This window comes from Amyelois transitella, chromosome 14 (assembly GCF_032362555.1).
Source record: "Amyelois transitella isolate CPQ chromosome 14, ilAmyTran1.1, whole genome shotgun sequence".
NCBI lineage: Eukaryota > Metazoa > Arthropoda > Insecta > Lepidoptera > Pyralidae > Amyelois > Amyelois transitella.
In genome coordinates this window covers 6,133,815-6,156,647 of record NC_083517.1, presented here as the reverse complement: position 1 = coordinate 6,156,647, position 22,833 = coordinate 6,133,815, and the positions used below count along the sequence as shown (strand labels likewise).

The window sequence follows — 22,833 nt, the reverse complement described above, 5'->3', positions numbered from 1 at the left end:
CGACAGAAAAAGGGTAACATATGTGAATTTCTATGTTTCCTGCTACAGCCTAAACGGCTTGGTGGATTATAATGTATGAGGTATCTTTCGATTTGTCTTGACAATTCGGGTGCTACTAGATACCTAAATAAAAACATAAATTAAATGTGGGTGAGTTTTACACGCCTCATTGTGAGACTAAACAAAAAAACCGGCCAAGTGCGTTTTGGAATCGCACACAATGAGTTCCGTACTGTCGTCACGTTCGTTGTACGTATCCTTTAATAAATAGCTTTATTTTTATTTAATTCTTTATTTTCACAAATTTTCACATTCCTTTTAGGAATACAACGAACAAGTTTATTGTATAAATTGGAATTATTATTTTATTTGTTAGATTCATCTCAGCAGCAGAAGTTTAGATGACGTTATCCTATTAAAAAACTTTCGCACTTTGTCAATCACTTGCTTAACATTTCAATACGCGTGATTTCGGTAAGTTTATCAATTTCCAAAACGGAGACGTAAAATAAATAATAAAATCATTTCTTGTCAATCATTCGTAGAAAAATTATTTTACTAGAAAAGTCCAGTGGCATATTTCGAAGACTGATTTTTAGATTTAGGTAGCATGATAATATATTTTCTGTCACTATCACTTCATCACCACTTCAGCACTATCACAACTTCTTACATATTATTATAAAGTCCCTCCTATTTTCTCAAGTTGTAGACGGATTTTGTTCCTGTTTCTTTTAAATGTTGGTTTTCTGAGGAAGGCTAATTATCTAAAATGCTACTCGAAAGAAGCTTCGACGCGTCGCTAATTTTAAAAATAAAGAGTAAAATAAAAATGAATATAAGAGCTAGCTGCACCTAACTGGTATGCCTATGGTATGGAATTTCCCTTTTAATACTACAAGCCAAATCTGAGGGCAAAAGTCTTAAAGTTAGCAACAGAAATGGCTAGCTGTGTACGAGTCATATAATATGAAGTAACTTTTCGTCGGGGACAAATTGCAACGTGAGTAGGCGCCTTCATTGGTCTCTATCGCGCAGAGTCACAGACCACAGATATTAATGTCACAGACAGAAATGATGAAACGGAACGTTCTTTTTAGAATCGAATACATAGACAGGTACATCGGAAAGGAACGTTGTGAAGGAAGAAGAAAATGGCAAAATGGTGCTGTGCATTTTGAGAAGGTTAGTGCAAATTCTAATCAATTTAGTTAGCATTTCACTTTTGTTGTTATATTTATGATACATAGTAATATTTCATAAACTCAATATAATAACCGACCGATGCGTCGACCTTCTGAGGGTAAGTTCCATCGGACAATAAAAATGATGGCTGAACAGACATCGGCGTTCGCTTTGTTCATGAATCTCCACGTGCCTTCCGCCATTTCAAAATGTTATAATTTAGTAAGTGCTTTGTATTCTTTCGATTTCGTACTTATATGCGTGTTCATTCAGAGAACGACTCTTTTATTTTTATATATTTTCTGATTTTATTAAATCAAGAAAGTTAGACGTCAGCATTATCGGCGAATGCTCGATCTATCGGCGTGGTTGTTGGGCGGCGACCGGTGCTGCCGGCTTCGGGGAAGTAGACATGAACAAGGTGATTATATCGCATTTTTTTTCAGGAATAGCCGATGACTATGGCCTCGGCAGGCGGCGAGTTTGTGGAAGGCTGGTTGGTAGCACAAGTTCTTGGCGAAGGTGCTTATGGAGAGTAAGTTATCATTCTATTATTATTTTATTAGTTGTCTTTGAATGTTCCCAGTTACCACCATTTTCCACTAGGCTTTAGGTCCTTAGGTCAGGGACTGCTCTTTATTTATTACAGTTTTTATTGATTCCATCAACAATGGGTATCCTACCTACCTACATTATATACACTGTATAAATAATATTATTTATTTCTCTTAATAAGTATTTTATACTGGTTTTTAATATGATGGTTTAAGTAGGTAATGATATAGTTTTAAAGATCATATTCATAATAAGAAAGAAATAATATTTTTCAAACATGTGTGATTTTGTATAATATAACAATCCAGAAATACCCTTTTATTTTCATTTAAAAAGAAAGAATGGATAGGACATGTGGAGTTAATTATTAAATACATCTGCCAATAACTTCAATATTTTTATTTAGTAAATCTCCTGCAGGCCCTTGACCTTTTGAAACTATAGGATCATAGCAGTAATATATTTAATTAAATAAATCCCTACTATCTGTACTAATATATAAATTTGTTTACTTTTTAAGTCTTGAGGGTAAGTGGTAAATTTAAGTTAGCTTTTACTTGAACATTTATATTTATTGAAAAATCCTCAAGAACATTTAAGTTTCCATATCCCAGAGGCCTTCTATCTACTAGATATATTTTCTATGTTGGAAAACTGCTGGGGCTTCTATGTTATTCCAAAAATCTTGAACCAAATTTCATCAAAATTTATTCAGTAGGTTTTGCATGAGAAAGCAACAAACACACATCCTTAAAAACTTTCTTATTTATGATATTAGTATGTAATGTATGATGAACCTATTTATGTTGTTATTTTGGAAAAATATTATAGTGGTCTTTAGTTATGGTATAAAAAAATAATACATTTCAGTATCACTAATTGCAGATAGACTATCTGTTCAATGGTATTATTTGATATCCAAGTTCTTGAGGACAAACAAAATTCAATTATAATAACAAAACATTAAATCTGGTCAAGAGTATCCGAACCTGCAGAGCTTGCATGAAGAGAGTTATGAATGTGGTTGAAGCGAAGAAGATATGCAGAGATCATGGCAAGTGAAAAAATTTAGTTTATCCCTATCCCTTTGGAAAAGATGTGTTTTTTATGTGTGTATGTAAATATTAAATTAATCACTTGCTGAAAAATTTACACACATTTGTTTGTAATATATTAATATTGAGAAATAATTGACATTAATAGATTTGCATGTAACCCCAAACAATATAAATTTAATTTTTTAAAATTACATTTTAATTCTGACAAGATTCCTTCTCTCCTAATTGACTGGAATTGTTATGTGAATTGCATGTTCTTATACATACAATATTTAAGGGAGAAACTAACTATGTATTGAATATTGAGCTTTTACAAACATAAACCTATCACATCAAACATAGCCAATAGTCTTGGGAAGACTAGAAAGACATGCTACTTAAAGCAATAAAAGAAAGATATACCTACCTACCAAGGGTAGAAATGAAATGTTAGGGTTTTTCGAAATTAAGGCTGAAACTTAAGTTTATAAAATTCAAAACCTGAAAATTAAAAATATGATAAAAATCCTAATGTATGTATCCTAATGTATATTTCTGTATATCAATAGGTAGATAGGTACCTATTTTGGACTTCATTTTAAATACAACAAATATTTATATATGTATATATAGTTAAATAGTTGTATTTAAAATATTATAAGGTTCACGAGATCATTCTGATCATTAATTAGGAAGAGAAAATAAAGAAAGATAAAGATTAATTACTTGCCAACACTTGACTGTGGCATTAAATGCATTTTAAATACAACTACATATTTATATGTATTTAATGCCACAGTCAAGTGTTGGCAAGTAATTAATGATCAGAATGATCTCGTGAACCTTTTTCTTATTAGTATTTTGTTTATTTTTGGTCGACAGTTTTTAAAGTTTTATTCCCATCATTTCGATCGCTATTAAACATTTTAACAAAAAGAAAACATAGCCATGCCGCCAGAGTTAGTAGGAGTAGTAGAGTTAAGATCTCCCCAAGACGTCACGGCGCAGCGTCCAATGGCGCCAAACCATTCTGCGACGCCTAAGACGACGGCCCGCCATTTTCATAGACGAGACACGGAACTAGATCTCGCTGCAATTCGGGGGAAAAAATGGATGTAGCGCGACCGGCGCATCCTTGAAAGTTTAACCACCTCACGCGGTCACTGGCACCGTCGCGCCGCCGACGACGCCTCGTGAACAACTTTATTTCCTATAGAAAAGTTTTTAACTAAATTTTCACGCCTTCCCCGCCCCGCCTACTCGCCTTGCCGAAAAATAGATTTGTCAGATTGTTTTGTTTTATGTCAAATGTATATCAGACTTCTTATGAGGTTTTTGATTTGATAGGTTTGTTTATTTATTTCGGCAGTTGCCCAATCAAAGCAACCATTATCTCTACAAGATCATTGAGATAAAAGCCTAGTTCAAAAAGAAATAAAAATTTTCACAAAAAAAATAATAAATTGTACATATTTAGCTGATAATGAAATACAAACCAAATTAATAATAGGAAGAAGATGCAGGGTGATCAGTGTATAAGGATGATTTCATACTTTGAATATTATATTTTGAAATGGTAGAGCTTCCTCTTTAAATCATCCCTAAAGAGAGATGTCATACTTTTAGTGCTAAGTTTTAGTGTGCTATATAGTCTGTTGTTGTCGTCACTAGGGTGCGTCTACTAGTACACTCGCGGAGCGGTGCCGCAGTAGCGCTGAAGGTGCTGAAAGGCGGCGCAGACGCAGCTCGCGAGGCAGCCCTGCACCGCGCTCTGCGACACCCGCACGTACTGCGCTGTCTCGGAGAACGGACGCATCGGGACCAACACTATATGTTTCTGGAATACGCGCAGGGCGGCGAACTTTTTGATAAAATTGGTGAGAAATATTTAACATATGAAAGCATATTTTAGGGTTATAAACGTCATGGCCATCTTTTCAGATGGTTTTAGTGCAGATCTTAATGTTCCTGGTCTCAGTTGTAACGCTTAATCCAATTTTTATATTATAAGCATATGAAATTTCATCAAAATCGGGCCAGCGGTTTTGTCATGATAGCGTAACAAACTGACAGAATAACAGCAAACGTAACAGTCAGGAAAGACAACTTCTAGACATTTTCCTAATATTAATCCATAAATGTTCATAACAGAGCCTGACGTTGGCATGAACACTACAATGGCCCGTCGCTACTGGGGCCAGCTGCTGGAAGGTCTGCAGTACTTGCACGGAAGAGGCGTGGCTCATCGCGACATCAAGCCGGAAAACTTGCTACTTGACCACAACGACCTCCTCAAAATATCGGACTTTGGAATGGCTACATTGTTCAGGTAAACTAGAATAATTTTAATTTTTGCTCTCTTACTAGTTAGGTACATCTCATTCATTTCCTTATTTTTCTGATGCTTTTTGTGTGGTTGTCGTGTCTGTCTGTATCTTTATACAATACAATACAAACCACTTAAATAAATGCTATTTTAAAAAAAATCCAATTAAAGAAATTCTATCAATAGGGACAATAGCTGATTATGATCAAAGATGGAACAACTAAAGGTGTTATATGATTCAAGTGTGGCCCCAGGCACGGGTCCCGCGAGCGGCTGCTGTCGCGCGTGTGCGGCACCGTGCCGTACGCCGCGCCCGAGGTGCTGCGCGCCGCGCGCCGGCCGTACCGGGCGCCGCCCGCAGACCTCTGGGCCGCGGCCGTTGTGCTGCTCGCCATGTTGGCCGGTGGTAAGTTTGTTTGTTTGATAAAGATATTATCTTTATTGCACAGAAATTGCACAGAAACGGTTACAACAAATAATACATAGCTTTATAAGATCTCTTTCAAGGGTTATCTGTATGATTACATTACACTCGTTGATAGCAATGAACGAGGAGCGGAAGAAGTGGTTAGTACTGCTGAATGTGACATTGCAACTGACGGTTGTGACACCATTAATTTTTGATACCTGTGGTATCAAGTACAACATGGCATCACAAAGCCTGTGAGCACATGGAGCATTTACTTGTGATGACTGGAATCGCGACCCAGAAGACTCGTTAAAAATTGGCTATGAATGCTGCTTGAATAATTTGCCTCCATTGTAGGATCAGAGACAAGAACATTTTGAAGAAAAGGGAGATAGAAAATATGTCAGTGCACTTGCTGCGTGCCTGTATCTTTGGTATCCTAGCTGTAGGCGTTTGTAATCCCTAAAGTTATGGTACCGAAGTTACTAGCCACGGCGCGAACTTCGTCACACTATGAAGAATATAAGAGAAGCGTCAAAAGTATTCATAGAATATCTCCTATGTTTTACATACACATATGACTTTTCTCTTTTGGAGCAGTAGACAGAGACATATTTCCATTCGACATGATCCCTGCGCTCATCGGTCTAGGGTCGTCCAGGACTTGCCTTTACAAGCTTTTCCATTTTTTTCATGCATCCTATTTATAGCATTTTATTAATAGAAGAAAAAGATACCTATTGTTTGAGTGTTCCTAGTTGCAACCTTATCTGCATATGCTTCAGGATCCACTTACTAGGTGAATTGACTAGGTTTTTACGCATTTGATTGAATACGCGACGTCAGTTTTATTGCTCTTGGAGTGGACATAGCCTTATAGTATTTTCGAGACTGTTGGGTCCGTCTACCCCGCAAGGGATATAGAGGTGACTATATGTATGTATGTTTTTATTCGTCCCTTACTAAGTCCATGCAAAGATTTGACTTGGTTCTCAACTTGTGCTGTTGGTTTGGCGGCTGTTAATGGGGTCTATTCAGGAACTTAATTTACAATGCAATAACTCTTTATTGCACCACAATAAAAAGCAGCCCAAGGCGACCTTATTACTAAAAGCTATCTCTTCCAGGTAAGCTGTAAATTGTGTATAAAACTTCACCCGAAGGAATGATTTTGTAATAAAGAGGGATTTACTGTCTTATTTGTGGCTAACATCAAGGATAGAGGGAATATAAGACATGTGCCTTGTAAATTTTCGTAAATGGACTTGTAGATGAGAACAGTACTAAGCAACAAAACTTGCAGAATTGCCGTGGCAGCGGGCGGATTCATCAGATGCCCGGTTCGTGTCTTGGAGCGCTGGTGAAGTGAGCACGAGCAGTATTTGGAGCAAACTTCGTGGCAATGCGCGGGCGCTGATGCAACGCGCGCTAGACCCGTTGCCTGAGAGAAGACTCACACTGCACGCGCTATTGGCGCATCCCTGGATGCAGCACGATGGTAAGTGTTTATTGTTTATGGAAGATAATTATTAATGTATCCAAGAGTTACAAGGCATACCCTGCTGGTTGTCTAACAAACAACAGACCTTGCATTTCAGTGGCTGTGGTCATGACATGACTATTAAACTTGGATATTTATTTATACTATATACTATATATTTTTTTTTGTTAACTACAAGGAAATAATCTATTTAGGACATCAATAAATTTTTTCTCACTGACGTAATAGATTTTAAAGAAAATGTGTAAACTTATTATATTGTATTTTATCCTACAGCAGATTTGTCGTCTCTAAATGTTTTTTATCATGTTGTACAATCTGTTCTTATCAGTTTTTGTGTTTGTGTCAAATGCAGCAAAAATAAACAAATTGTAGAGAGATGTCTCCACAAAATAATTCGGATCAGAGATCGAGATATTGTCCTTCTTGTATTGTCCATTCCAATGTGAATGCAAGATAAGTCAACTACATCGATTGGCTACGGTCCACTGCCGTCGCTCCGTGTCAGGTACTAGGTGACTCTGAGTGGCCGGTCTCAGAGGCGCCTCGTGCCTCAGCACGGCGCGGGCTCGCCTCGTCGCCGCCTCGCCTGCCTTCACGTCGCCTCGCGCGGCTCGGCTCTTTGGCGATTTAGCTCCATGACGTTACGAAAGCTCATAAAGCTAGATTACCAAAGCACTGTGCCGCGCGTTACAACTGGAACTCGGAGCAGAGAAGAGAAGCTGGGAAATGTTGATCATATTGTACCTATTTTTAAGCAGTAACTGTAATTCAATTGATGTACTTTATGATTTGCAATAAAGATTTTAAATTGAATGGATCAAGACACTGAATTATTGGTCTGTAATTGGATTTTTGTTTTAGGAACAGGAAATATGCTTCCTGTTGGGTAATCTTTACACATTGCATTTATTTTGATTATTCTTTAAAAAAAAGATGCTGTCAAATTCAATTTGTCATATGAGGCTAAAAAAGCTGAAGTTTTGATGCTGTTTTATTTCACTAGAAAACAAATAAATAAATTACTGTTGCTGTCAATCTCAAAATATTGTATTTGCATACTGAATGACCTCACTGATACAACAGTAACAAAAAGTTATTGTATAAAGTCAATTAGGTTTGAATGTTATACATACATACATACGTACATAAAATCACGCCTCTTTCCCGGAGGGGTAGGCAGAGACAACCTCTTTCCACTTGCCACGATCTCTGCATATTTATATTTGAATGTTATATTACTTTGAATTATATTGTTATAAGACTGAATCTAATAATTGACTTGATTCTAGATGTATATTTACTTCAGTGAAGAATCAGTAGTATCAAAGTTTTTATGTTTATAATACACTTTTGGTTCTTTTTTCACTGAATGTATACTTAATATTATAAATGCTGAAGTTTGCCTATTTGTTATGCTTTCACGATTTGATTGTCCGAGGACAAGCATAGGAAAACTTAGTTTGTTTGTATATTTATAAATACCTACCTTTAGTAACAATACCTTTAGTTTTTAGTTATTTACGCAGGTGAGATTGCAGAAAAAAGTAATAAATGAATAGCGTTTTGTGTCGTAGCATTATTGCAACAAAACAATAACACTATGTTTTCCAGAGCCCGATAACGTCCGAATATGCCGATCGCAACCTGCTCGTAGCTCGGTGTGCGAGTTGTCGCCGTCCGCCGCCGACATGGAGGCGCTGTTGTCGCACTCGCAGCCCGCCGCCGCTGACGACTTGCTGCTATCACAAGACAGCGGGCTCACCGCTACACAGCCCGTATGTTAATCTTGTCATATTAGGTTTTAATTAGTAAAATGGAAGGAATCAATGAAGGGAAGGACTTGAAAAAAGTTATTTTTCGTTTAGATGATGGGCTAGAGCACCCTGTCTTTCTAAGTCTTAATTTCATCGAAAAACTAAATGTAACAACATATGCAGATAATGTGTGTGTGTTTTCAAACGGTTTGTAAGTCTAGTTACTCCATATTTGTTAAATTTGATTAAATTCAATTATTGATAGCTAGAAATTGAAGTAAAGGTTTGAAAATGTTAAGGTTTTTCAATATCTGCCATTTCTTTTTACTTGCTTTGTAAATTTGCTCGAAAGACGTGTTGAATTGAGACAAAGAAACCTTTTATTTGAACAGAGTATAATGCAGCGGCTTGTGCGGCGGATGACACGCGTGTGGATGAAATGCGACGAGGCTAAGGCGCTCAGCGCGCTGTGTGACGCGCTGCGTGACAAGGGATATGTGTGGAGATACCTCAACCCTAAACTCGTGAGTATCCTATTTTTACAGCTACTGTTTTGAAGTATCTAACTTAATTTAATAGTGACTTTCTATCGGGTGGTTTGATAGTTTAAATAGGCTCCAACCTGGTGCCGGTAAATCCGAACAACTTTCAACAATCGTAACGAAATGTGAAAATAAATTTGGCCACTAATCTGATTTGTCACAATGTATATTTCTATGGACGGTTGAAAATACATATTTAGTAATTCTTTGTAACATGAACAACGTTTGCCCACAGCTGGCGATCGAATGCGACGGCGAGTTACGCATACGTGCCTGGGTGGTGCCCACCGAAGGAGGTTCACTGCTAGAGTTCCGACGCTCACGCGGCTGCGGCTTGGAGTTCAAACGACGATATCGAGTGATAAGAGAAGCTTTGCAGCCGTTAGCCGCGCCACCTCCACAACTCATGGACACTGATTGACAAACGACCTAGACATTCTACAAGTCTGGTTGAGTCTTATGTCTAACATTCTACAAAAGTCCTAGGATCGAGCGAGACTCAAGTGGCGTCCAAATATATGCATACAGCCGCTCTCTGTAATATGGGACCAATGATTTATTTATGACAATCTTAGTAATACGATGATTTTTGCATGTAAGGTATTCTGTTTTGATATTGTAATTTTTCATTAAATTTAATTGAAAAATACAGCTTGTTTTTTCTAACATTTACTTGACTGGGGACTCTGCTTACCTATCAACCAGGATGCCAATTCCTCTTGATGCAGGCTGATATCCAGCTATATTTGTATAAACCTGAACAAGTCTTTAATTTATATATGGTTGCGCGCGTGTACCGCTATATTATTGAATGGAATTTCACATCTCCCAGGGAGCAGGTTTTATCGTGGACCAACTGATATGCACAACTAGGAAGAGCTTAAACGATACAGGAACTAATTTTAACTTTATTAGTATTATGTGCAAAACGGTAGCAAGAAATCCTGAATATCAAAACGCAATGTTACTGGATAATTAGTAAGTAACATGTTGTAAATATGATGAAATTTGGAAAACAGTAAATCCAGTAGATTTCGAGATTTTCATTTAATGTGGTGTCGGCTAGAAAGACGAAAAACATTACGCCAGCCAAAAATCTTTCTCGGATCCGAATAAAGGTCCACAAGTGTGTGTATTTTACTAAATATACATGTGGGCCACAAAAAAATTGTCACACTGGCTCTATACTTTTCGAGGCATACTGGTGTCTTTTTCGACTTCTAAAACTGTTTTATTCTTTGCGTCCCTTGATCACAATGAAACTGGAACGACTGTTTCTTGCTGATAACCTTACCAACAACAAACCAACTTGACAGGTGTTATAAAAAAGCCATATTTATTATTAAAATGATTTAATACAAAAAGGCCTTCAACAACGGACAGTGCGCCTACTACGGCCGTGCCCCTCGGCGCCGGCGCGACTTCACTGTCGCTTACAATACACTCACTACATTACAATACTGTGAAATTCAATGTCAGGCAAAATACAGACATCAGCATTTAAGAACAAACAATGCAATTCAGTTACTGCAAATTGCTCGATTAAAAAATTTTTGTATTAGTCAAGGACCCTGAAAGAACAATGATCAACCATGAATCAATACTTGCTCCGAGGAATTACATAGAACATTTAAACGTATTTGGCGTACGTTCTTTTCTATTTTGTTTTTCCATGTTCAGTAAAAACTCTTCAAACATTTTATTTCAGTAGTTTTTACAGGGTTTCACATTCTGCCATTTAGATTGCAGTCCGTATCCAAACAAGATTAATAACATAATCGAATTCACTTACACATCGCGGTAATTAAAATGATAAAATAGGCACCTATAGACATTGTACCTTTAATTTGTATTTCGTTATTGCTACGCTTTGGTTTATTCGCAGGCATATTGCGACATTGTAAAACACTCAAATACACTACATTACATTGCTTTTATCTTACTAAAGTTAAAATATCTTCGACTGTTAAATTAAATAATGAGGCAACGTTTTTCTGGTTTGATAAGAATTAAATACATTTGAATAAAATAAGAGTTTAAAATTTTTATTTGTAATTTTATGAACCCTAAAAAGAAACCTGCTATTTTCGACATACGGTAGGTATGTCGGTATACCTAAGTAGATAAATATCCTACTACTATTATAAAGGCGAAAGTTTGTATGGATGTATGGATGTTTGTTACTCTTTCACGCAAAAACTACTGAACCGATTACCATGAAATTTGGTATGTAGGTAGCTGAAGACCCAGAATAACACATAGGCTACTTTTTATCCCAGAGTTCCCGCGGGATTGATAGGGTTTCCATGCGGACGAAGTCGCGGGCGGCCTCTAGTTAAAAATATTTTTAAACAATATTATCTGTATGAAGGTTCATCGAGCTAAAATTCTAGATTTGCTATCTATAATATTCACGAAGGTATTACCTATTGTCCTCGCTAATAGTGGTACTAAATACGATTCAGCTAACAGTGAAGCGTTTACGTGACCCAGCACACTGATCTCGTTATATCACAAAGGCATGGTACCTAACAAAGCTATAATGGCGACTATAATTATTTATTTAGTCATCTTATTTGTATACGCATTACACACTAAACCGTAAATCTAACTCTTTCTCTTACGACAAGACAATGCACGTGGACAGGTTCAGGCCAATAAAGGGAGGTAGAAACAGTCAGTCATAGCACATCTAGTAAGGTATTATTACTCCTGTGGTGTCTCAGCCACTCTTAAAAAAATTTAAGTGGAAGAGGAAATAGGAGCCTGACCAAAGTGGGGCATACAAAGGAAACTGCGCAGTCGTAGGAGCTACTATTTGGATGAGAAAGAGATTATTTGCTACAATACCATACTTATCTTTGATCTCAAACTTTGATAATACAACCGAAGACCACGGACAAGCAAAAGTCGCGGCGCGGCGTGCCGCTACGCGGGACGAGCAAGCACACACTTAAATATATGCAATACTAGACGATAAGAGAAATTAGTAATATCATTAGTAACCTTTGCATGAAATATTTCTTTTACAGACATAATGGTGAATGAGTAATCATTTGTGTTCATCATCATGTACTTTGCCTTCGTCCCGCGCAATGAAACTTATTGTGTATGAAGGCTGAATGATATGTATGTACGTCCGATGGAGGATCGAGCTAAAGAATAAGAACGCAACGTATTATATAACAGATCCGTTGCTAATATTCTGTAGGCTTTGGCAAATCATACTACATACAGCGGTGAAAATTATCGACGTTAGATTCACTTCAGTTATCTTAACTAGGTAACCGGTAATTTTTCCGCTTGCGATTTTAGTCGAAATAAAACCGCAAATTTTTCAAGTTAAAAATTGATTGCAGGTAGATACTCAGTACAAAGAATTAACTGTACCCTTATAACAAATCTGAGAGATTTGACAGATCTTTTCGTAGACTTGACCTTAAGAACATGACGCATCGGCCATCACACAAAATTTACTACGTCGTGAGATGGCATGTAGTGATCTCTCCCATCGTATCACACTCGTAACAAAACAAGCTCGAGTACAAATGATCTCCACAACTATTTGCCACCGCCGCTTCACCAAACCTTCAATCATACATTATCACAAACGGCGCCCGCTAACTTATCGCTACTAAGTCCGCCGGCCGCCGAGCACCATTACTATGGTTCGTTGACGAAAGTGACTTTGTTCTTACAGAGTTTTCGCCTTCTCTAGTAGATCGTTGATAAATTTCTGGAAATAAAAATAATTTCTGGTCACCAACGGTCACTTATTATCTTTGACTAAAATGTATGATGAGTATCAGAATAGGCAAAACGCCGCTGAATGGGGCAAAAGGTTGACCAAAATATGTTTTGCCAAAATAAATTAAAAAAAGCTACCCATAATGTTGATCGGCCAAACATATGAAGGTAGGTACAGATAAAAAGTAACAGCGTCTAACGGTGCCCTATGGTGATGCATTATAATTTTTAAGTTTAGTTAGTTAAGTAGTTATCCTGTCTCTGCTGAAAATAATTGAAATGATTACTACATTTACTTACATTTACATCCTTTTGAGGTTTTTTGGCATCTGATAACAATGTCTGAAAATAAGAAAGAAAACGAACAATCAGAATCAGACCAATGTTAGGTATATTTAGTACGCAACTCTTATTCATTATGCAGATGCCGATAATACAAATTAATCGCCATTGGTTTGAACGTTAATTGTGTGGTTCCAGCAAATTGTGCATTCAAATAATAATACTGGCATTTATTAATTGAACCTAACAAAACATAATTTTATCGAAGTAATCTACTGAACTGATCTTCTTAAAATTTTGTCTTCGTGAAGATATCTAGGGAACTTTTCATCCCAGTTAAAACTATAGTCCCCGTGGAATTAGCGAGAAACCTGTATTATCTTATAAGTGGCGCTAAATTCGCCCGGGCGAAGCTGTAGATAAACTTGATGTATAAAAGTGAGGACATATTCATGATAGATGAAAGTTCTCATCTGTGAATCTAGTAATTATAGGGATAATGATATGTGGGTGTGTCTTACCACGAGGTGTCTGCGGCGCAAGTCGTCGCTGTCCATGTCCAGCAGCTCGTCGATGTCCACCTCCACCTCCTGCGAGGCTGCGCCCGCGCTGCCTCCTGAGCTTTCCTTCTAGAAAATACGAAATATTTATATCTTTAACTGGGTGTTTACTAACTGTAACTACGTTACTTAAATTTTGAAGTGAAACTATGCTTAAATCTTGATTTGAAATAGTGGGTATGGGTTGACTTTGCATAGCAACCCTAAAATTGTCGAGCTTCGCTTAAATTAATATTTTTGTTGATACAAACAACAAACATACATACATACAATCACGTCTATATCCCTTGCGGGGTAGAACCAACAGTCTTGAAAAGACTTATAGACCACGTTCAGCTGTTTGGCTTTATGATGGAATTGAGATTCCAATAGTGATTTGAATGCCACTGCAACTGCCACCTGCCACTGCAGGTTGCTAGCCAATCGCCTAAAAGAAGAATCCCAAGTTTATAAGCCTATCCCTTAGTCGCTTTTTACGACATCCATGGGAACGAGCTGGAGTGGTCCTATTCTTTTTTTTATTGGTGCTGGGAACCACACGGCACATGTTTTTTGTTGGTAATTCATGTATTTTTGAAACGCAATAGCTTCCGCCCCTAGTCACTTAATGAACTTGCGGCATTTTCTCTCTCACTCCGCTAGGTTTGTTAAGAATAGGTATCTATTTTTATATCATTCTTCTTCATTATCTATTTTTTCGTCCGAACCTAATAAATAATTCATCAATAAACAAGGATGAAATAAAAACACTTCATAGGAAACGTCTACACAAACGTTACAAAGAACCAAATGTCGTAACTAGAGCGGTAACAGTTTCCAGACCCCGGGGCGCAATCCCTAAAAGGTCACCCAAATGAGATCGCAAATAATATCGATATACTTAAAATAATATCATTTGCAGCACAAACGTAAATAATACTGGTGAAGTCAGAAGTAATATTATAAAAACTGAAAATCATTTAAGTATTTCACCTGTATAGATATAAAGCCAATAAAATAAAACATACAGGAATCTCGTAGAGTTTTTGCAGCTCATCATATAGCCACATCTCGACGGCTAGCCGCTTCCGTATTAGAGCCATTTGGTGACTGCCGTATTTTGCCGTCAGGAACTTCTCTCTTCGTTCCTTTACCTGTAACGTAGGATATGTAGGAATACTACTTGAATACCATCTAAAAAGAATTACTTTTTCTCAATCTTTAATTAAATAAATATATAAATAAACTGGCAATAATTTTGAATGAACAGCAAAAAGAAAACAAAGTATACGCTTATAACGATACAATGTTTGTCGGTGACGGATATCCTAGAATTTGTCGGTGACGGATATCCTAGAATAATATACTTATCACGTTTTTATCATTTACGGGGTAAATGTCTGTACTGAAAAAAGAACCAGAAAAAAAATGTGGCATACGTTCACCTGTATCACTGACTATGTATACATATGATTGAATGTACTATTATAATTACGTAAACAGGATCAAATAAATAACTACTATTAATAAATTACATATGGTCACGTCTATATCCCTTGCGGGGTAGATAGAGCCAACAGGGTTGAAAAGACTGAATGGCCACGTTCAGCTATTTGGCTTAATGATAGAATTGAGATTCAAATAGTGATAGGTTGCTAGCCCATCGCATAAAAAAGAAAAAGTCGCCTATCTTTTTTGTATTGGTGCCGGGAACCACACGGTACATTAATAAATTAAATAAATAATTAGGTACTGTTTTAAATGCTCCTGTATTATAATGTTGTGTACATAAATAAATAATAAATTACAGTTTACCTCGCCTTTATCACTGAAATTGACATGGAGTCCAGTTTTGGCCGGCGATCGCTCTGTTGGAGACATGGCGGGGTGCGCAGGGTGCGGCGCGTGCGCAGGAAATCCACCTGCAGCCGCCGCCACGCCGCCGCACTCCATGCCGCACGCCGCCGGACCGGAGCCCGCGGCCGCGCTCGCCCGCTGTATCCAATCAACACCAAAATTAGACGGCACAACATATATAAAAGTATTTAGTGCTTAGAAAATATCCAGATAACAACTCACTACCGTAATCCATCAACGCTATAAATAATACTATGCTTTTATGCCCTTTCATTCGTGTAAACCTGTAATGTGCCCGATACCGCGTGCACTGGGTCCAGCAATTACTACTGCGCCCATTGCCCCACAGAATGAATTTATTATTATGTATAAAACTCGAAGACACCTACAGAAACTTGGCCCTTGTTCGTTTTGTACTTATCCAAGCGTGACTGTTATCGTCAGCCAGCCGCAACAACTTAAAGCCGCAAAGTAAATCTGCAGCCATTATTACATTAAAATTAACTTAGGTATTATGAACATGGAGAAAAAAAACTGTTTAATTTTCCACAATGAAATTCTCTCTCTTAGGAACCCAATAGCCCAATTAGCAAGAACGTTTGATTGAAGCGCTTACCGTAAGTGGCACAAAAATTACTATATCGAGCTCTTTCATGTTTCGGAAGGAACGTTAATTGTCCCGACTGTCATAATTAGACGGTGGCCTGAAAAATCTACACCAGTGTTGGCCATTTACACACGTGATAAACAAACAATTCTCTTAAATTCGATAATAATCCTAGCATTATCGACTACAACTTACAATAAGACCAAATAGTGTTAGTGCTGAAATTATGTATGGAACATCATTCGATAATGAATGATGTTTCATTGAATAATGAATGATTGAAGGAAATATGAAATGATTTTATTAATATTAAACTATATTTAATCTACCCGACAGTAGGTATTAAAGATCAAAATATAAAACAATTCAAGGCGCAGAACAATTTTTTTTTATTTTAAAATGTTATTATTCATTAGAGGAATTTTTAAATGATAAATTTATGTAATAAATGTAGCTATGATATTTAATATTTAATGAATAAGTAAATTTTTTTTTTCAATTTTTAATTTTTTTATTCAATATTATTCTCATTTTTTTCTCCTCAGGTGAGGGTAAATTTTCTTCTAACGCGGGTCGTGACCAAGTGATAGAAGCAGAAGATAGATAGAAGAGGTTACCTAAATAGAAAAGTTAGATGAAATTATAAATGAAGTTAAAAACTTTCGGGTTATTCGGCAGGTATTAAGTATGGTTGCTTTTTGTAGGAGGTGAAGAGTGTACGGTGGTAGCTTTAATGTAGTTAGACTTTGTGCAACGGTTTTTGGAATAATAAGTGTTGATGATAAAACTATTGGGATAATATGAACTTTATTTGCTTGGGTTTTCACTTTTATTGCTAAATCCTGATGTTGTTTATATGACATTGAAATATTGACAAAATTATCATAATAAGACAGAGCCTTTATACGCTGCTTATTTAAAAAATGCATACATACATATACATATGGTCACGTCTAAATCCCTTGCGGGGTAGACAGAGCCAACAGTCTTGAAAAGACTAAATGGCCACATTCAGCTATTTGGCTTAATGATAGAATTGAGATTCAAATAGTGACAGTTTGCTAACCCATCGCCTAAAAAAAGAATCCCAAGTTTGTAAGCCTATCCCTTAGTCGCCTTTTACGATATCCATGGGAAAGAGATGGAGTGGTCCTATTCTTTTTTGTATTGGTGCCGGGAACCACACGGCATTAAAAAAATTAAAAAATTTTAAAAAATGGATGGAATAAAAAAGCATCTTCCACAAAATATTGTCTGTAGATACTAGACGATACGCAGTATAGGTAGACTAATAGGGATAGGACGCAACTGCAGCCAACTCGTAAGCAACAACCGTATCTCCTGATATAAACCGTTGAATTTTATCGACGCTACTGCAATGCCATGCAATCTCTTCAATCAAATTACCTACATGTTATGTTACCTTAGTAAGTCTTGCAGCGAAGTCATTAAACCTTAGTAGGAGGTAGGGATCCATATACTTAAATAATAAGCATACACAATTATTAGAAATCAATTATAATTCTCGATGTCATATAGCGGGCTCACGTTATTTAATCAACAGCTTTTACACATAGATAGTTAGTAGTTGTAATAATCGTTACGATTTTGATTTAAATAACGAACAGAAAACATAAACATCTGAATCAAATATTCAGATTTCTGTGGAAGTTATCTCTATCTTAAAATCATATATGTATCTGCAAAACAACTGACACGACATTACAAGTGTGTAGGTACTTGGTAGGTAATACCTCTTTAACTGAGCAATGTTTAGATTGACGTGTTTCAAAACAAAGTTCAGTCACATGAATCACATCGCATTCGCACTAAGTCGTAAAGAAGTTTATAATGCGAAGATGGTGTACGTACACGTTTTGTGTGAACGAATTGTAGGTACCTATACCTACAATACATTCGTGTGTAAATAAATAGTAGAGCAATAAATGCGAAAATAATGTCCACGGACAGGTGCTTTGAACTTTCAATGGACTCTAGTCATAGCTTGGTGACGAGTGGCGAGCAGGAGCTATTGTAACGATAAAACGTCCTTTCATATACTCTAGGAGGGTGCTTTGTTTTATGCGCCTACAATACAGAAAACTTGAGTTAGAGTGTTAAAGTCGCGTTCTGAGACATGCTTGACTCAAACCAATAAAGTTTATAACGTAAAAGTAGCCTACATTTATAAAGTTATATGATAGAGGCAAAGATTGTATGAAAAAGAACTTGAGCATCAGCCATACACACAAAAATTTTTGTCTGATCTGTAGATTCATCATCGATAACACAAATCTGATGATAAAATTGTTACTTAACTGTTTCTGAAATATCTTTTCCCAAAGAACTTACTTTGTACACTATTGTTTGGTATAATATAGATGTTAACTGCAGGGTACCTAACAATAATTTTTCTAATTTGTCTATTAGGCTCTTTTTGCATAAGATAAAAGGATTGATAGTAGTTGTATGAAGTAGTTCTCAACTATACATATTTAGGTCTTATCACAGGGTATTTTATAATACTCATATTAACTTAACTCCGATAGGTAGTAGGTACTTAAAGATCAATAGTTAAGTTTCATTTAAAAGTATGTATTATTAGTTGTTCCATTTACTGCTCTACTTGCTCTACATCTGCCTAACGACGAATTAAACGATTCTTCTATCGCACATTAAGTCTATAATTTGTAGACAATTGACGTGCCCCACGGTTTTATTTTAGTCTACTCTATGCATATGTTTATAATTCCCATGACTGTATCTATTTTATTATTTTTTGGTTTTTAGTACATTTATATTAAACATTGCAATGTATGTTTAACATAAAACCGTTTAAATTAAAAAGTTTTTTTACCTATTTTTATTTCTGTGCCTAGTACTGCCGCCCGAGGCATTTGCCCTGTTAATGTCCGGACTAAATTCCAACTTTACCACAGGGAAACAGATTTTTGTTCGGACAATCTAATTTTACGTTGTCTTGTCATTAGCGCCAGCCCGCTGTGGCGTCAATATCGGCTTAACTTTATCAACAATCAGCTGACGATATAGGTCGATCGTATTATCAATTTTTAAAGACTCGAGTGTGGCGTGCCGATCATTATCAAATCAAATACAGAGATTCATTGAAATAAAATCAATCTTGGACTAAGTTCACTGCCTTTCTATTTAGGTTTGTTGGTATGGTAAGTAGGTACCTACTTAGGAAGGTGGGTGGGTACTATAATTAACATACACTGCGGAAAGGTAGGTACCTACTCTTTCACGATGACACAAGTAAATATTGACGTTTACCTACCTAGTTAAGGTTCTAATGTTACCATATCATTGCTGAGGTTAATTAGATTAAGTAGGTAGGTAGTTACCTACTTACGATATTTACCCGACATTCTTAATTTGATAAGTAAACTTTGATTCGATTAAAAACGATTTGATAAAAAAAGTTTACATAGGTAGAAGGGAAAAGATATGGTCGAATTAAGAACCTCCTCCTTTTTTGAAGTAGGTTAAATTAGACGTGAACTAGAAATAAAAACATGCATCCGAGGGTTAGGTACTGTTCCTATTATAGATTACCAACCTACGGCAGGAAGTCCAACAGATCTTGGAAGTAAGGATGTTCAGAACATATGACAAATAGTTAGCATGGATCTTGTTTGGTCACGCACGATTGCGGTCAGCAGGTTTCCGCCAGCAGACGAACCAAGCAAGTACCATCATCTGCGTGGGTACCGTACCGAGATCGGGGCTGCGGTCACTGCCCCCGGCGGAGGCTGCGACAGCTCGCTGTCTGTGAGGCCGCTTCCAACCTTATCCACAACGCATTAAAACTCTGCACTACACTGCACGTGTTGATAACTAATTAATACATGCACTGATTATGAAAGAACAACAAATATCACGATGGTAGGAATCTTTTGAAATAGCACAAATACAACCGACACACTGTACAGTCGAGTCTAAACTGAAGTGGAGGGGAAGCAAGCGTGCAAGCGTGCGGCGGGCGGGCGCGGGCGAGCCCTCCACACTCCACTCCGCACCTTTCCTCACGTTTGGCTCGTTCGTTCGCGCCCTCCCGCTGACGGCGGCCGGGGCCTGTCTGGAAGCTTGGCTGGGACTGGGAGAGCTTTGGGGGGCAAGCAGGAGGCAGACGAGACATAATGAAATCAGAAGCAATATTGAAATATTCAGTGCACGGCCACATATTGTAATAAAGTGGATACCTACAAATAGGCTGCACTCAACGACCCACATTGTGTTTTAGCTATATAACTGTATAAGCATTTGAAAACGCCTGTTTCTGCTATTAAATTGAAGTATCTGATTAAATTGATGAGAACCTACATCTAGCTAGACCACCGAACCACCTTGGTAGAATGGTATAGATAAATGAATATGGCAACGTAATGGAACCTATCTTCTGTAGTTAGATCATTATGTAGGTGTTTTTACTGATTTATGTAGGTATAGGTTCTTTCCTTTGTTTTGTATTCTTATCTCCTTAAATTTCCAATGTATAAATAGTTAGTCTTGTAACATAAATGTAACTTTAGTGATTAACACGTTAATGTGTGTGAAACTGAGTGTGAAAAATGTGTTATTCACGCTTAGGTCACTATACACTTTCAATAAGGCTGCCGTATTTAAATAGTTGATGTTGTTCAAGGGCATACAAATCCCTGGAAAATTGGATGAAAGTGGAGGTTTCAGTTCACAGTTTTCTTATTTTGAATTGATTGCTTTTCTTTTCAACTAAATGGGATTATCATGAAACAACTATTTTTGGCAGCCTTAACTATGACACTACCTTAATTATGGTTATCATAGTTTGTTTGTCCCTAACACAGAAATTGAAATATATTAGACTATAGAAGTGATAAGTACTGTGTACTAAAAATTATATATACGGGATAAATTACACTGATTGAGTTAGCCTCGAAGTAAGTTCGAGACTTGTGTTACGAGATACTAACTCAACGATACTATATTTTATAATAAATACTTATATAGATAAACATCCAAGACCCAGGCCAATCAGAGAAAGTTCTTTTCTCATTATGCCCTGGCCGGGATTTGTTACTTAGAATTACCGTACTCACTATTCCTTTAAAGTCACGACCTCTACCTCCATGACTAGAAGAAACTTTGTTTTTGGAAAACATCTTGATTGATCGACGAGCACCAAAACGCGGTCACAACACGAGTAAATACGATGCCACTACTGTCACATGTTTTGCATTTTGGATGATTCTGATTTGTCCGGTAGTCAGTGTAATCAGAGATATCTCACAAGAAAATAATAGCAATGACTTGTGTGTCACTAATTAAAAAACCATAAAAAGCGATAAACACTGTTGTTTCGATTCACCCTAGATGGAGCGACTACAACATGGCATAAAACGCCAACAACTGCGGTAGCTGGCAGACCTCAAGCTAGGCGAACTCTTGTAGACAGTGATAAGATAAGATACCTATACCAATGAAAGTTCCTTCATTATATCTTTAAACTAATGAGTCATTAACAAATCGCCTCAATATTTAACATAAGAGATATTTTAGGAAAACCAGTTCGTCATTTGTGATGAAGTTTACAAAAATAAACTTCTTTCGATTCATTTAAGAAACTAATCAAACACTACGTAACAACAAAGATAAAAGCAAGATACTGTTCCTAGATATTACTTCTATTCTAATAATGTGATAATAAATTTTGATTAGGTATGAATGCTGAAAGGCGACTATTTCCTAAATTCGCCAAAAGTAGTAGAACCACGTGTAAATTTAACTGGGATATAAAACACTTGTGTCTGATTAATCAAAAATTGTTAAAACATCCTAATGAAAGATAAAGTTTTTGGACAAACATATTTTTACTTCTAATAGGTAGTATCTATGTATGACCATTGATCCAATAGATGCTGTTTTTATGTCCGTTAGGTGAAAAATTGTAATATTTCATTTAATAATTTTAGCATTGCCAGAGCGGACTTAATTTGGAAATTTGCAATATCGTACGAACACATTACAGGAAATGAAGTGGAAGGGCGTGTCGGCAATTGCTATTAGGCAAAAAGATAGATACGACAAGAAGACACGTGGAAGATATACCTAAACTGTATTTGTTCTGCACCTTCCAGACCGTATTCCTGGCGAGGAGCTAATTAACAACAGTGAACTGAACAAAACATTAGTCGGTACTCACGCTGCTCCTGAACTTGAAGAACAGCGACATGGCGAGCGGGCAGTCGACCGGCCACCGCGCCGACACTGCCGCGCCGCGCCGCCGCCTGAGCGACAACACTCCGCTCATACACCGGCAGAAAGCCGGTGCTTCAGCTTAGGCACAAGCAACTCTCCACATTCATGATTCTGATGATATAGCTGAAAGGCTAATCAAAACACATCCCGACTGCAAATATCGTCAATAACATTATCAATGTTTTGTATCTCCTTGTTACCTTCAAGGTAAATATAGATAAATTTATGGGC

The 22,833-nt window shown here is 36.9% G+C and overlaps 2 protein-coding genes across 12 annotated transcripts; one reads left to right on the top strand and one right to left on the bottom strand.

Moving 5' to 3' along the window:
• The first annotated feature begins 1,111 nt into the window (after positions 1–1,111).
• Positions 1,112–9,961, top strand: LOC106132430 (serine/threonine-protein kinase grp). 7 transcript variants are annotated; one of them, XM_060947948.1, is made up of 10 exons: positions 1,122–1,185; positions 1,632–1,720; positions 2,626–2,794; positions 4,449–4,654; positions 4,929–5,106; positions 5,358–5,509; positions 6,816–7,010; positions 8,628–8,791; positions 9,163–9,294; positions 9,548–9,961. In XM_060947948.1, exons 3-10 carry the CDS (start codon positions 2,781–2,783, stop codon positions 9,731–9,733), a joined length of 1,227 nt encoding a protein of 408 aa, XP_060803931.1. In that variant the 5' UTR covers positions 1,122–1,185; positions 1,632–1,720; positions 2,626–2,780; the 3' UTR covers positions 9,734–9,961. The 7 variants fall into 7 exon arrangements, with proteins under 7 accessions (XP_013187295.1, XP_060803931.1, XP_060803932.1 ...); XM_060947949.1 differs by having other exon boundaries at positions 2,611–2,794; XM_060947951.1 differs by lacking the exon at positions 1,122–1,185 and adding an exon at positions 1,353–1,407.
• A 686-nt stretch (positions 9,962–10,647) lies between these two features.
• On the bottom strand, positions 10,648–22,674 carry LOC106132419 (protein phosphatase 1 regulatory subunit 14B). 5 transcript variants are annotated; one of them, XM_013331827.2, is made up of 6 exons: positions 22,547–22,674; positions 15,696–15,875; positions 14,909–15,034; positions 13,863–13,970; positions 13,360–13,401; positions 10,648–13,048 (listed from the first exon to the last, which is right to left on the bottom strand). In XM_013331827.2, exons 1-6 carry the CDS (start codon positions 22,652–22,654, stop codon positions 13,007–13,009), a joined length of 606 nt encoding a protein of 201 aa, XP_013187281.1. In that variant the 5' UTR covers positions 22,655–22,674; the 3' UTR covers positions 10,648–13,006. The 5 variants fall into 5 exon arrangements, with proteins under 5 accessions (XP_013187281.1, XP_060803935.1, XP_013187282.1 ...); XM_060947952.1 differs by lacking the exon at positions 22,547–22,674 and adding an exon at positions 21,435–21,764; XM_013331828.2 differs by lacking the exon at positions 22,547–22,674 and adding an exon at positions 21,444–21,764.
• Positions 22,675–22,833: the final 159 nt, after the last annotated feature.